The 15230-nt window shown below is 44.0% G+C and overlaps 1 protein-coding gene across 7 annotated transcripts in view; it reads left to right on the forward strand.

Moving 5' to 3' along the window:
• Positions 1 to 15230, forward strand: part of RASGRF2 (Ras protein specific guanine nucleotide releasing factor 2) — a 119241-nt gene that overhangs the window by 21124 nt on the left and 82887 nt on the right. For all 7 annotated transcript variants that reach the window (XM_088155995.1, XM_088155998.1, XM_088155996.1 and 4 more), the window contains exon 2: positions 13863 to 13969. In XM_088155995.1, the coding sequence (XP_088012121.1) occupies positions 13863 to 13969 (107 nt within the window). The remainder of the gene's footprint in view (positions 1 to 13862; positions 13970 to 15230) is intronic.

The raw sequence follows: 15230 nt of genomic DNA on the forward strand, positions 1-15230 counted from the left end.
ATCTCTGTGTTTATTCAGGTTAGCTTGAGAAAGCTCTTGCTGCTGGGGATGTGTATTGACATAGAAAGCAAGATTTGAGGTTGCATAAGAAGAAGGAACATAAAATATTCTCTTTGTGGGAAATGAACAGAAAATCCCATTGTTCTGCATACAATTTACTCTCTTCTGGGAGAGAGAAAGTGATGCCTGTGCTTCTCTGCCCCCACTTTTCAATCCTTCTGTAACTCTCTCCTCTCCAGAATGGAGTTGCCCACTTAGGATTGCTCTTGGTTGCCACAACCACCTGTGCCTTGCAGGGAGGTGACATTCCCAAATGAGTTCCCAAGTTCTCAAATTTGTGAGATTTGAGATTCCCCAGTGCCTGTGTGTGCCCAGCAGGCTCGGGCTCTGCTCTGCCCAGGACAGAGTGGCCTGTGAGGTGTCAGGAGCAGGTCCCTGAGCCTGGGGACACCCTTGGGCACTGAGCTCTGCTTTGCTCTGGTCAGCTCTGGGGTGATCTGCCCTGGAAGGAGCTTGATGCACTGCAGGAAGTATTCCAGAAAACCTGTGAAAGGAAATGGCACTGGATAACAGCAGCCTGAGGCCATTCCCTCTCCTCCTGTCCCTGTTCCCTGGAGCAGATCCCAAATCCCCCATGTGTCCCCTCCTGTCAGAGTCACAGGGGCCCCCCTGAGCCTCCTTTTCTCCAGGCTGAGCCCCTTCCCAACTCCCTCAGCCCTTCCCAGCTCCATTGCTGAGCTCCTCTCAAACACCCACTAACTGAGGACACCCTTCATGAACTCTTTCCCCCATCAGCTGTGGCAGTTCTGGGTGTTGAGCAAAGAGGTGCTCTCTTTTGGCACAGAATTTACTGAAGGATTTGTGACAGAAAATTCGAAGAACCTCTTCATTGATGCATTAGCTTGCTTTCCACCAACAAGCAAATTCTGTCAGTGTTAGTTAATCCTGACCCCTGGAAGCACCTTCCTGATAACAGAGGTTTCCAGATGTCCCACAACCCGTGTGACAGCAGCATTTGGGTTTGCCACTGCCAGCTCCTCTGAGGCCATGCTGTGCTCTGTCACCAGACCAGGTGAGTCCCCCAGCACTGCACTTCCCTGGCACATTTCACATCACATGCATTTAAATCATGGTGTTTAATTGCTGTTATCCAGTGCCATTTCCTTTCACAGGTTTTCTGGAATATTTCCTGCAGTGCATCAAGCTCCTTCCAGGGCAGATCACCCCAGAGCTGACCAGAGCAAAGCAGAGCTCAGTGCCCAAGGGTGTCCCCAGGCTCAGGGACCTGCTCCTGACACCTCACAGGCCACTCTGTCCTGGGCAGAGCAGAGCCCGAGCCTGCTGGGCACACACAGGGCACTGGGGAATCTCAAATCTCACAAATTTGAGAAGCTGGGAACTCATTTGGGAATGTGCACTCTGCCTGTGCAAGGCACAGGTGGCTGTGGCAACCAAGAGCAATCCCAAGCAGGCAGCACCTGGAGGCTCAGGGTGGATTTTGGGGAAATTCCTCCCTGGAATGGGCTGTCCAGCCCTGGCGCAGCTGCACAGGGCAGGGGTGGAGGCCCCATCCCTGGAGGGCTTTCAGAGCTGTGTGGATGTGACACTTGGGGACATGGGGCAGTGGTGGCCCTGGCAGTGCTGGGGAAGGGTTGGGCTCTGCTCTTTGAGGACTTTTCCAGCCTAAACAGTTCCATGATTATGTGACTGTGGTTCTGTGGCTCCCTCTGGTCTGTTTGGTTTAAGCCCCTTCCCCTCTTTTGGGTGGGTGGGAGGTTCTGCCACGGAGTGAGAACACCAAAATGAGGTGCAGTGAGTGAGAAAGGGACTGTGCTTTCTGCCAGGAGTGATTTACCTCTTGTGCAAACCTTGCTGTTTGATTAGTAGTGCTGGAATGATGGGTGTGGCTGAAACCAGAGCATTCACAACCAGTTTGTGGGGGAACAGAAATCCAGGCACTCTCTGGAAGATGTGACAATTCCTACCCTGTTATCAGATAATATGCGTAATTGTTGAATTACTTAAAAAGCAAACTTCAACATGTCCTTTGCTGTATCATGACACTAATTTGGGTGAATATTAGGTATATTGTCTCTATGTTTAAAGTACTTTACACTGAAGAACATTCAAACTGGATCAGCTCCAAAATCTGTTACTAAGCTATTGAGTGTGGCACAGTTAATATAATTGGCGACATACTAGTAAAAACCTGAAAAGAAAACATCTGCTGTGGTTCCAGTTGGGTAAATTGTTCAAAACTGAATATATGCTTAAGTGGGTCTTTGAGGGTAAGTATTATAAAATGTGGATTCTATCTGTAATGCTATTGGTTTTACAGCCTGAACATAATTTTGATTGACACAAAACCTGAACACATTTCAGCAATCTCCAGCCAAATTTTGAAAACTTAAGTTTTCAGCTCATGGTTGGTGCAGTGCAACTCAGTTCTAACCCTTCTTATAAAATGTTGGTGGCTGTGACCCTTGGCAGTGTGAGATTTTTTGCTGTATTTTATATATATATGTATGTATGTGTATATATATATATATATATATACATACATTTATATATTTATATATATTTTTATATATTTATATATATTTATGTATACATATTGTATATTGCAAGGTGGAGTATTGGAGTATTTGCTGTTATAGCATGTCCAAATAATGTCAACAGTTAAGGAAATTTCAGACAATCTTTGTGCAAAATATTGAAAATGGACATTCAGGAGTCCTGGGGATTAGGGAAGGATTGTCATATGATGGAATCATCTTAATTGTTGCTTGGTCAAGGTGAGATGCATTGGTTTGTGTTTGTTTGGGGGCCTTTTACATTTTTTCATTTTTTCATTTTTAAATTTTTTCTTTTTTTTTTATTCTTTAGGGTTTTTTTTGTTTGTTTGGGTTTTTTTGTTTTGGTTTGGGTTTTTTTGTTAGTTTTGGTTGTTTGGGTTTTTTTTTTTCATTGCAAACTTGGAGAATCTGAAGGACAGTAGATTGAAGAATGTGTGCAGAAATGTCATGGAAATTTCATCTGAATTTCTTGGTGGGTGAGACAGGACGGGACTCAATCACTGGATCCTTGGTGTCCTGAGGTGAGGTCAGTGTTTTATTTACCTGAGTGAACTCCATCTGGTCAGAGAGGTCCCAGCCCATCCCCTGGGGGTCTGGAATGTCCAGATGTGCTGAGAGATGTGCAGATGTGCAGTCACAGGTTCCCTAAATGGGAACTTTTCCACTCAGAGTCCTTGGGGGCGAGGTTGGGAGATGTAATTTTGCTGAAGAGCCTGTTTCTCTGAGAGCTGTGGTTAGAACAGCCCTGTGTTCTGCTCTGTGGCTTCTGGAATGTCATTCCCTGCCCTCCTGGCCTTGGTCCAGGTGGCCAGACCAGCCAGTGCTCCTCTGGTGGACTGTGAGCAAACGGAGGGAGACTGTCACTTCTATTGCCAGTTTTTTAACAAGGCTATAATGAGGCTCTGACCCTTCAGGGCTACTTCACCACAGAGTGTGGCTGTCAGAGGGCATGGTGCCAACCAGAGGATGTTTTCCCGTGCCATAAAATCATTCAGGTGTCATGAAAACCTTGTACTTGGCTCTTTGCCTTTGTCTTAGTCTTTGATTTTCCATCAGAGCCCTGCCAGTCTCTGGTGTTGGTGTGTGTCTGTATCAGTCTTGTCCCTCATCTCACAGGAAACTGCAGTTGCTTGAAATTTCAAGTGTTTGTTTTTTTGGTTTTTTTTTCTGAAAATGTTTATAGATAGAAATTTTTATATATAACGGGGTGTAACAAGGTCTGAGATGTGCTGACTTCTTATTCTTGCCTCCCTATCGTGTGTTGGCTCACTTCAGGGAGAGGAGCTCTGTTTATAGCAATCTGGAGTTGAACTCTTTTACAGCAGATCTATATTTGGGCATCTTTGCACATATCCTTGTGTCTAAAATGGGCACCATAATTCTTACCTTGTAGAGGAGTTCGGAGATTAGTTACTGTCTGTAAAGAGCTTTGAAAATGTCAAATCCTGTGTTTGCATATTTTCAGAATATAATTAGAAGACAGTCAATTAATCTGCTTCCTGTAAATTAATAGATCACAATTGTTTGCTTTATAGAAATTACTTGTGTGGATGCTTTGGGGTGGATTTATCTTTTTTCCTTTTTATTTTTGTACATATGTGATGATGGTGTTTGCTGAGGAGGCCAGGCTTCACTCTTGCAGTGCACAGTGTAGGAATGCAATCCTCAAAATCCAGGCTCTTCACATAATTGCATTATTTACCTGCCTGCTCATTCTTTAAAATGAAGCTGCATGTTTTCAGCAGTGAGGATAATTTATTATGTAGAAAAATTTAACTTGGGCTCAGGAGGGTTTTTCATTACTTTCTGTGTTAGCATTGATGAAGCAAGGGTGTGTGTCTCATCTTGATCCTCTATGTTTGATGCAGGAGCTCTCTGGAGAGATTTTTCTGGTCCATATTACATAAGTAATCAAAATAGAAGGTTATAAATGTTCCTCCTGGCCTTTAAAGTCTGATCTTTTAATTAAAACACAGGTTGTGTAGTGCAGGGCAAACCAAATGCTGAGGTTTGTTGTGTCAGAATTGGTGTGGAGGAGCTTTCAGCACTGTCAGGTTTCAGAGGAAAGGGCTGGAGAGCTCTGGCTGCTGTTTGGACAAGGAGGGGAAGGCTGTCAGCACAAGGAGAAAGGTTAAGGTTGTGACAACTGGTGAACAAATGAGACAGGGTGAAAAAAAAGAGCAAAACACAGAGAGCTTTGAGTCCTGAAAAATGTTTAACGCTGCAACTGATTACAGTACTCCCTTTGGTCTGTTTCTGTCTGCTCACCCCATCTGTCCTTCCTGTGGCAGTTTGAACATCACATTTTTCCTACTGGTACAGATCTATTTCTGCTACTTTAGTTGGAGTTCTACTACTTTATTTGTATTGTTCTTAGTTACGTGGTAGGGCTGTAGTCTTGGTTCACTTCCCCTGTGCCATGCTCGAGGAGGGACCTAAATTGGACTGAGTGTTCTTTCCCTCCAGTTTGGGCCAAATGGAAGCTGCTGAAACCCTGAAATGGGGGCAGGGACAAGGAGTGAGGGGCTGTGCCCCTACTCCACCGCTGGGGTAGGTGATCCATAGGGAAAATGGGATTTCTGTGCTCCTTCTGCAGCACCTGCACTGCAAACATTTCACTGCTGTGGTCCCCACACAGTCCCTGCCCATTTGCTGCACTCTCCACATGAACGGGTGTGCCCTGAAAACGTCTGAAATTGTCATTACAACCAACACTTCCCAAGAAACGGGTTTGTTCCTTTGCCAGCACAAGGAATATATTGCAGAGAAACCGAGGATGGGAGGGATCCGAGGCAGCAGGTGGTAGCCAGAATGTTTGGTGTTGGAGTGTGAGCTGCAGCTCTGGGGGCTGTGTGTCCTTTCCCCAGAGCCTGGGAGGAATCACACTCCTGGGAATGGGGTTGAGGGTGAGCACAGGGCTGGCTGTGTCCACCAGCAGGTCTTTGGGGCAGTTCTGTCTCTGCCTCCGGGCTTGGGGCAGGTTGGATTTGGCTGTGCCTGGTAGGGATGACTCTCCACTTTTCAGGAATTCAGGCTGTGGGAGTATCCTCAGCCATCAGACAGCCACAGCAGCAGCCACCTGGGGACATGAGATGCAGAGATGTGTCAGTGGCAGCCCCAGGAGCCCTGGTGCTCGTGGGAGGGGAGGCAGCAGGGCTGCCAGTGTTTACTAGAGCCTGTGCTGGCACTGCGAGGCAGCTCTCGGGTCCCCGGGAAGCAAGGCTTGTGGTTTCTGGCAGGAAATTCCCACTGGACTGTGACAAACGCACTTTGAGAGGAAGGTACCCGTGCTCAGTTTATTATTAGTGAATAATTCAGCTGCGCTTACTTGCTGTACCCATTCCTGTAGGTTTTACTTGTTAAAATTTGCTTTTATGCGGCAGGATTTTTCCCTGTTGATAAACTGCTGCTGAAGTAGAAATGGTCTGCATTGAAAATAGAGCAGATGGGGCCATATTAGCCTGGTTCTCTCATCCATGAACACAAATGCTATAACCATTGTAATTTGGTGTAATTTCAATGCAAGTCAACAGAGTTGCAGGAGAATTTAGGTCCTCAGTGACCTTTGTGTATTCCTTGACTTCTGTTTTACATGCAAGTTGGGCACGGTATTTTCTAATTGACAGGGTAAGAGTTTATAACACAGGGTGCATTTATGTGTAATCTCCCTAATTGGAAAACTGTTGATTGCATAATTACATGTAATTACCTCTGTTGTTCTTGGCCAGACAGTATTTGCAGGATGGCTCAGGAAGGCAGTTCACTGTCAGATGCCAGAATAGGTTTTATGGAGCAGGTTGGCACTCGATTAATTCAATATTAGTTGAAGAAAGGAGACATCAAGCCGTCCCAACCCCCACCCAGTGCAAGGTATTTTGTATTTGTCTAGTTTGAAGCTAAACCTGGAGCAGATACCACAGCCTGAATACCCTCAGTGTGGGAGATCCAAATCAGTATTTTCTAATGTGCTCTTGGCAGATAAAAGCCCTATTCTCATTTAGCTCTAGAATTTTTTTTTCTCTGTAGTTCTGTTCAGTATCAGATGTCTACCTATCAGAGATGAAGAAGTAATACTAAAAGGGTAGAGAAACCTCCTGGAAATCAACCAGAAAGAAACACAGAACCTAAAATATTCCAGTGTCTCTCTACCAGGTTTGCAAATTACTTCTTTATTTTTTTTTAAAGAATCAAAATCAAACCCAAAATCAGCAAGAAAAGCCCCAGGAAACTTGTAAGAGCCAGCACTTCATGAAGGTACCAGCGTACCTCGTTTATAATCAGGTGCAAAGCAATCTGAAGGCTGCAGAAGATTCCCATGCCACCAAGGGAAGTTTTAATTAGCCCCTCTAGGACTATGAGGAAGGCTTCAAGCAGAGGTCCAACTTCTCTAATTACCTGTCCCACATGGTGCCCGTGAGGACATGCTGGGGAAGGCATCAGTTTCATACTTATTTTACTTTCCCCTTCCCTCTCCTCTGAAATGACTTTACAGTTATTTTCAGTTCCAGGACAGTTTGCATTCCGAATATGTGAATTCTGTGTGTTTGCTAGCCCAGAAATCCTGCACAGTGAATCCTCTGCTCTCCCTGCAAACCACTGCCACTGCATTTACCACTTCCTTTGTCACAGAGCAACACCAGACTATCACCAGCTCTGCACAGAACCAGTTTCTTCTGTTTGTTTTGAAGCTGTTTTCTCTGACCTTTGTTTAATAGATTTTCTTTATTTTTAATTGGAAAAGAAATAGACCCGTGACCTTCTAGTCGTTCACTTTGTGCACCTGTTTTTGCAGACTTCTCTTGTATCCCCAAAGTTGTTCCTTCCATAGAATTACAGACCATTTTGGTTGGAAGGGGCCTTTCAAGGGTTTCCTCATCCAACCCTCCCTGCAATGAGGTGTGACATCTTCACCTTGATCAGGTGTGTCAGAGCCCTGTCCAGCCTGACCTGGAATGTCTCCAGGGATGGGGCACCCACCTCGTCCTGGGCAGCTGTGCCAGGGCCTCACCACCCTCATGGTAAAATACTCCTTCCTTAGATCCAGTCTAACTTGGCCTCCTTCATCTCAAAACCATCATCCCTTGTCCTTTGTTTGCACTGTAGAGTCCCAGGTTAAGTTTTTACTCAACCCTTTCCACTTTTCTGAACCTTTCCCAATTTATGTCTGTGTGAAAAGTCCAAAAATATCCACGGTATCCAGGACGTTTCATAGTGTTCACTCTGTTCTGTTTCTTTCCCAATCAGTCCTGTACTCTGAGTTGCTTCTTTGGGCATTGCTGATAGTTGGGATGGTGTTTCCATGGAACTTCTCCTGGGATCTTGTTCCTGAGTGGTGGTACCAAGTACAAAATCCATATTTCCACATGTGAAACTAGGGGTGTTTTTCCTCACATGTGTGCCTTTGCATTTGTGGCCATTAATTTTGTCTGCTGTCTTGCTGTCCAGTAACTCAGGCCTGTTGAAGTTCTTAATAATGGATTCTCCTCATTACTATCTCAAATAATGTACAATCCTTCTCATCTTTCATAATGCCTGTCCCAGTCCTTAACAGAATTCCCTGACAAAGTCCTTTGATGACTTTGTTTCATTCTAAGAACTGACAGATGGCCCAATATTCCAACCCTGTTTCCTAGATTTTGATCAGATTTTTTTTCTTTCATCTGTAGAGTGTCTTTTTTCATTTAAGTCCTAGATGCTTAAGGATTTCTCTAAATATCTGTTGAAATCATTGTGAGAACTGTTTTTTGTTGTAGTCCAAATGGCTGTTGAACCCTTCTGAGAGCTCCTCTGGGTTTACAGGAGATGCCATCCTTGCACAAAGACCATCTGACTGTTCCTGAGTACATCGTGTTAATTCTGATGTCCACTAATCCTGTTCTCATTATAGCTTCTACTAATTGGTGTGATACAAGCATGAAATGTGTTGGCTCAGTAGATCTCCCTGGAAACTTTGAAATGAATTCTCAGTCCTGTCATTATTCCGCTCTCATGCTAATTTAACAGCAATGGGATGTGGATTTCTGCCAGGGGTGATGGCACAGCAAGTCCCAGCATGGGGGAATCTTCCCTGGCAGAGGGGAGCACTCTCCTGCCCACCAGCATGCTGCTGGCAGAGCCATGGGATCACAGGATGGGTGGGCTTGGAGGGACCTTAAATCCCATCCATCCCATCCTGCCATGGCAGGGACACCTCCCACTGTCCCCAGTGTCCAACCTGGCCTTGGGCATTCCAGGGATCCAGGGGCAGCCACAGCTGCTCTGGGAATTCCAGCCCAGGGCCTCCCCACCCTCCCAGGGAACAATTCCTGCCCAATATCCCATCTCACTCTCCTCTTGTTGAAGCCGTTCCCCTTGTCCTGACACCACATTGTTGTAAATAATCTCTCTCTGTGAGGGATTGCTGCCTTCTCTCCAAACATTACCCTCACCTTCACATTCGTCTTTGCCCACTTATTCCCTTCCAGAGATGCTGCCTTCTTCCCGACATTTCCCTCTCTTTTCCTTCCATTTCCCCAGGATGTGAGAAATACGGAATGCACATTTTGTTTCGTGTTTCAGAAGCTGGGCAAAATACTGTCAGTAGAACACATATGAAAACTTCATGAGTTAATGTGTCCTTGGATAGCATAAGCTGCTTTGATTTAGACTGCAATTTGCTGCTTTTCCTTCTGGGATTACTGAGGAGTTTTCAGTTGCTGCAGTGATTGTTCTCTTTTGCTCAGTAATTTACTTGCATTTCAGGTTGCACACAGGCTTCCAGATTCTGAAATGAAAATGTCTTCAGAAGTCAAGAACAAGAAATATTTTTAGCTTGTCATGTTAAATTTCAATTAATCACCTCTGCCACCTTTTCCAGCATCAAAGGTTTGCAACACACCCTTGCAAACATCAGGCAGTGAATATAAGCCTTAAATACATGACAAATGATTAAGCTTTTGAAAACATTGAAGACAGGCTTTTGTTAGGGCTCTTAATGCTTTGGTAGCAGTCTTGGTACACAGGCAATTTTTCTGCCATTGTTTTTTGTCTCTGGTTTCCATTCTCATCAATACTGATGCCTGTAATTTTCTTTTTAACTTACTGTCAGTGTCCTGGCTTGAATAGTTAAACCAGGACTGCAATAAATCAGTGAAAAATCAGGAAATAGCACCTAGCAAGATCATGGCACAACCAGGTTTTAAAATGGCAATTTTACAGTGCAATATTATAAATTATTTTTATGTTTAGTAAGGAAAGCTTAGGGAAGGGCAGACCATGGGCAGGTATCTACTGGCACACCACACACACAGGACAGTTTGGTGTCACCTCGAAGCATTGACTCACTTCTTCTCAAGTGAGCAAAATACTAAGGCAGAAGATCTAAACAGCAAGGATCAAGCAGGTCAGAAACGTGGACAAGCAAGCACTTAGACTGCCAGCAGCAGCACCGGGGTGAACAATGCGTGTTTGAGTGTCTGCTTTTTTCTTTAAAAAATCAGAATGTAAATATCAGATCTGTAATACAAGCAGCATTTTTTTTTCCCAGAAAAGTTTTTCAGAATTTTTCAGAAAAATGGGAATGATTTACCTGTTGGCTCGCCCTGCTGATGAGAGGGTGGGATATCAAAAGCACTGCTGGCACTTGCATCTTTTCCCCAGAGTGAGCTTTGCCTCCTGGACAGTCAAAGCTGGCTGAATTTACGAGGAGCTGAAGGCAGGAGCTGGCAGTGGAATTGCCAGGTGACATTCCCTGGGGCAGCAGCTCCTGTGCCTCTGTGGGAATCCTTGTTCCTCACGGGGCTGTTTGGGGCATCAACACTAATGGACCTCGCTGGTCTTAAAAACAGTATTTCTCTTACAGGGCATGTATTATTTGGGCTAATTTTTTTTTTTTTTTTTTTTTTTTTTTGGGTTGGCTTTTGAATTTTGGTTTTTGTGTGTGTGTGCTTTGTGTGTATGTTTTTTGTTTGTTTGTTTGCTTGCTGTGTTTTTTGTTGTATACTTTTGCTGTGGCTTTTTTTTTTTTTTGTTTGTTTGTTTGTTTGGTTTTTTTTAATTTGTTTTATTTTGTGTTGGTTTGGTTTGGTTATTTTTGTTGGGTTTTTTTTGGTGAGAGTTTGTTTGCCTGATTGATTCTTTTGTAATCAGAGGAATGTTTTTTCTCCCCTCTGGAGGAGAACTGTTGGCAGCTGTGGAAGTTTTGCTGCCTTGAGCGCTGCCATGGCTTGGGCAGTTTTGTCAGGGCAGAGCTGTGCTGAGTCCAGCTCTGGTGCAGGAATTCTTCACCCAGAGCCCGAGCCTGGCTCCAGTCTTGTCTCCATCAGGCACCCCTCAACTCCTTCCTCATTCCTCCTTTCCCCGCAGGGAGAAACTCTGGTTAGCCCCAGGCAGAGTGGCACACAGCAGTGCTCCTGATGTCCCTTAACTCTCCCCTTGGCTGTCACTCATGCCTTCATACCTGTGCCAGGTACCTGAAGCTTCCCCTTCTTTTTTTTCTCAACCTTTCCTTGAAAGTGCCAAAGGTGTTTTTGTGCAAATAAAGCCTTGCCAAGTCACTTGTGTGCACCTGAATGCTGAAAAGGCACCTTGGAATGAAATTACTTGATTTGTTTTATGTCAAGACACAGATTGTTCATATTTCCTTCTATGAGCCCAGTGGTTTTCAGAATAGACATAAACAACGAAATTGTCCAGCAGAACTTGAGACACAAGTGTGTTCCTGGTGTCCAACAAATGGGATAATGATGGTGATGAGGGTAGTTGATGTAAATATGTGCTACAGTGCTTAAATATTTACTGTTTTCCCTTCAGGAAAATAATGGTATGTATGTAGAAGGGTATTTTTTACCTGTTCTGTGCTGCAGAGATGTGCAAGCTGAACTGTTTGGCATTGAATGGCAGTGCTAAAATTATATTGTCTCTGTGTAATTATATATACAGGCCCACTCACATACATCATTTACTGGAGAAAGTAATAGTGCATCACAGACACCATCTCATTTTCTTGTAGTAAATTAGCTTTTTAAATGACCAACATTTATTTTGAAAAGAGAATTCAAAGATGACTTTGAGATTCTTTCTAGAGGCATGTTATGATATTTTCCTTGCACTTTACTTGCTCTAGAGCTGACTATTTCTGGATAAATGAAGTGAGATCTGATGCTGGAATGCAATATGCCTGTTTGAGGGTCTGACAGATGCAGGTGATTTCAAAACAAATGCCTTCTGTGATTTAGCTTGAGCTGCCATTGGGTCCAGACCTACTGTGGTTGCCCTCTAAGTTAGTTTAAATGTAGGCATTTTTGTTCTAGCTGTGTGTTTCTGGCGTGCCTGTCACCATGGGAACTGCACACCTCCGAGTTTAAATTCTGTGACATGAGATCACTGCAAGTCTTGCTTTAAAGAGGTCTGAGTTGCTGCTCTTCAGAAGTAGGGAGGACTCTGATATTGTCTCTCTCTTTAATTTGAATCCCCACACAATGGGATTAAATCCAGTGCTTGTCTGCACTTGTGTCTTTATTCTAATTTTATATGTAACAGCTTTATGAAACGCAAATAACTTCTTACATAATATGCAGTGCTGAACAGTGTGATTTATCTTTAAATATGCTTTTTAAAATAGACTATTCCACTCTATAAACAGAGCACATTTGTGTGTAATCTTGCTGCACTTTTCACTGTGCTGTAGGTTATTTTCAACTGCACCGTATTGTTGTAAAAGTTTTTATCTTTTACTGCTATGGAGAATCCTATGGACCTGATTAAATGGTTTTTTCTTTCCTATTCATGGCGTTCACATTTAAGTGATACGCTTTGTTGAAACACCACAGGTTATAGGATTGTCCTTTTACTCATTTATTAATCCTCATTTGGGCTCTGGAGCTGTTTTATTTCTGAAACTTAGTGGTTCTGAGCCTGAACTTCCTTTAGTTAAAGCCTATTAAATGTGAATGCTGCTTCTGATTTGGCCTCATTTCTATGGTGATTGTCTGTAATCCTGCAGTTCTGGTGATCTTTTGCATGAAGAGTGCTTTGTATACGTGTAGTGATGTTTAACAAATTAATGCAATGCACAAGTGAATAATTTCTCCTGATGGAATGCCATTTTTTTTGTGCTCATGTTACCCAAAAGGAAGCCAAATGTACGAGTGCTGGAGTTTGGCTGTTGGAGCCCAGACAGGAATTTCTGTTCCCTGTGCACAGGTGTGGAGGTGGACGAGGGATGGGGGAGTTCTGGGCAGTGAGGAGGGATCCAGAAAAGTTCAGTCAGAATTGCTCCTGCATGAATTTCTGACCCAAACCCAGATGTTTTTATGACCCTCACTGGTCCTGCTGCCTGGGTTTCTGAAGGCTGCATTTAAGGCACCTGTGGAAAATAAAGGTGTGTGTTTAGGTAGAATATTTTCTGACCTGTTTTCATCTGAGCTGGAAGAAGTCTGTTTCCAGCCTGGCTGTAAGCTGGTACACAAGCTGTGCAAAGCAGGGTTGTAAATCGCTGTTCCTGTAGGAAATGGGAGCTAGGGTAGATATCTGGTGGCTATCCCCTCCCCACTAGCTGAATCTGTAAATGCCACATTCTGAGAGTAGGAAAAACCTCCCTGAAAGCTCTGTGGAGCACACCTGGGCAATGCCCTTCACACGGGACATGCCAGTGGGAATATGACAGTTTTTGGGTGAATAGCATTTTCTGGTGAAAACAAAAGGTGGCTGCGATGCAGTTCTGGGTGAGGCTTCTTGAGAGAGGGGCAAACGTGTTTTGGGAGTGTGATGGATGAGAAGGGCCCCTGTTCTTCTGGGAAGGTGGGGAATAAGCTGGAACCAGTGCACAGTCTGCATTCTTCAGACGAGGTTGGGCTGGTTCCAGGCTTGGGTTCCCATGCTGGCTTATGAGGAAAATCTTAGGCTAAAAAATGTGAGAGAGAACTACAGGTACCCCACTGTAGTTCTGTTATTGTACTTGGCTGTAGGAGCTCTTTAGGGAACTATATTTTGTTGTCTTGGATGTGGAAGTTTAAGAACAATAACTTAGCAATAAGTACGTGAAAGCTATTACCTTGAAACACAGGGGAGTATTTTCAGGGTAGTTTTAACTTCAATCTGTGTCTCAAGACTAAAGCTTAAAACACATCTTTCTTGGGCTGGCAGCACATTGGGCTGAGTGTAGAAAGTCTTCTTGATGTTTTTTGTGTTTTGTATTTTTTTCTCTTTTTTTTTGGTGGTTTTTGGTTTTGTTTATTTTTAAAATTTTATATGTCTTTTTCATGTAAGAGTCTCTGAACCTTCTTTTTCCTTTGTTCTAATTTGCAGCATTACTTTACTGTTCTCTTTGGCCATGAGGGGCAGAAGCCACTGGAGCTGCGTTGTGAAGATGAGGTTGATGGAGATGAGTGGGTAGAAGCTATTCACCAAGCAAGGTATGAAACTCAATTTGTGACCCCCTGATCCATTTTGTTATAGATAAATGGATAATACTTTGAAAATCTAAACCCACCTTCCAAACAGAAATAAATGTTAACATGTATTAGTTGTGTGTTGTTTGCAATTCATGAGTATGTTATAGGAAAAAACACCTGTAACATTCAATGTTTATTTCACTGTCTTTTATCTTTCATAAGCAATTGTGTTGCAATTGAAATTAGTTCAGGAAGAATGTTGTTTTATTATAAACAAGCCCTAGGATTAGTCCTCTGTTAGAGACAAACGTGTCATGTGAATGAGGAAATTAATGATATGACAGATGAATAAATGAGATTTTCCTTAAAAACTGTTACAGAGAAATAAGGGTAAGAGAGAAGATGTCAAGCCATTTAAGATGATGAAGTATGACAGATAAAATTGTGGCTTCAAAACCGAAATTCTGAACCACGTTTTTGTGGAAAGGGCCATGGTAGGACCTTGAGCCAAGCATTAGTCTGTGCCTGAGGAGAGGTCTGTGTGGCAAGGGGCCACGGTTTAGGTGTGATCTAAGTGAAAGTCATCTCACTGAGGGCCTGAGGAGCGGGGTGTGGAGGCAAAGCCGCTGCTGAAATGCACTTTGTGCAGCCTCCTCCCATTCACACTCACCCCAGCAGTGCCATGGTAACGCACAAGGAGCCAGGCAGCTCCTGAATTGCTTAGGACACGAGCCATGCAAACAGAAGCGATTCTGCTTCAGAACTAAAATTGAACACGGGCAGCCTGTAGTTTTTAATTTAGAGCTGGTGAGACGAGGCCCTGGGCCTGCAGGCCTGGTCAGTTTCGGGCCTGTGGCGTCCCCTTGGTGCTGCTGCCCTGGAGCAGGCCCGGCCTGGGCCAGGACAAAAAAAATGATCAAACATTACCAGCCTGATACCCTTGCTGCCTGGAGAGGCTCCGTGGAACAGAGGCCAGACAGAATTATTAAGAAATTATTAAAGGAATAAAGTAGATACTAATTTAAAGGCCTTCGAAGGATACACCTAGGGCAGTACAAGAGCCTGGCCCAAGATGGAGCCTGGGTCAGGAGTTTCACACTTGGATCAGTTTGGGTCCATTCCCACCTTGGGGTTCATTGTCCAATCCCAGCTCCAGGCTCTGCAGTCCCACCCTCCCAGATTCTCTCCTCCATTCTCTGCTGTTTGCACTTTTTGGGGCTGGAGCTGCAGCTGTCCTTGGTTGTGGGGCTGGCAAAGGATTGTTCTGTGTGCCTGAGCTGGG

This window comes from Sturnus vulgaris, chromosome Z (assembly GCF_052056855.1).
Source record: "Sturnus vulgaris isolate bStuVul1 chromosome Z, bStuVul1.hap1, whole genome shotgun sequence".
In the NCBI taxonomy this organism is placed as follows: domain Eukaryota; kingdom Metazoa; phylum Chordata; class Aves; order Passeriformes; family Sturnidae; genus Sturnus; species Sturnus vulgaris.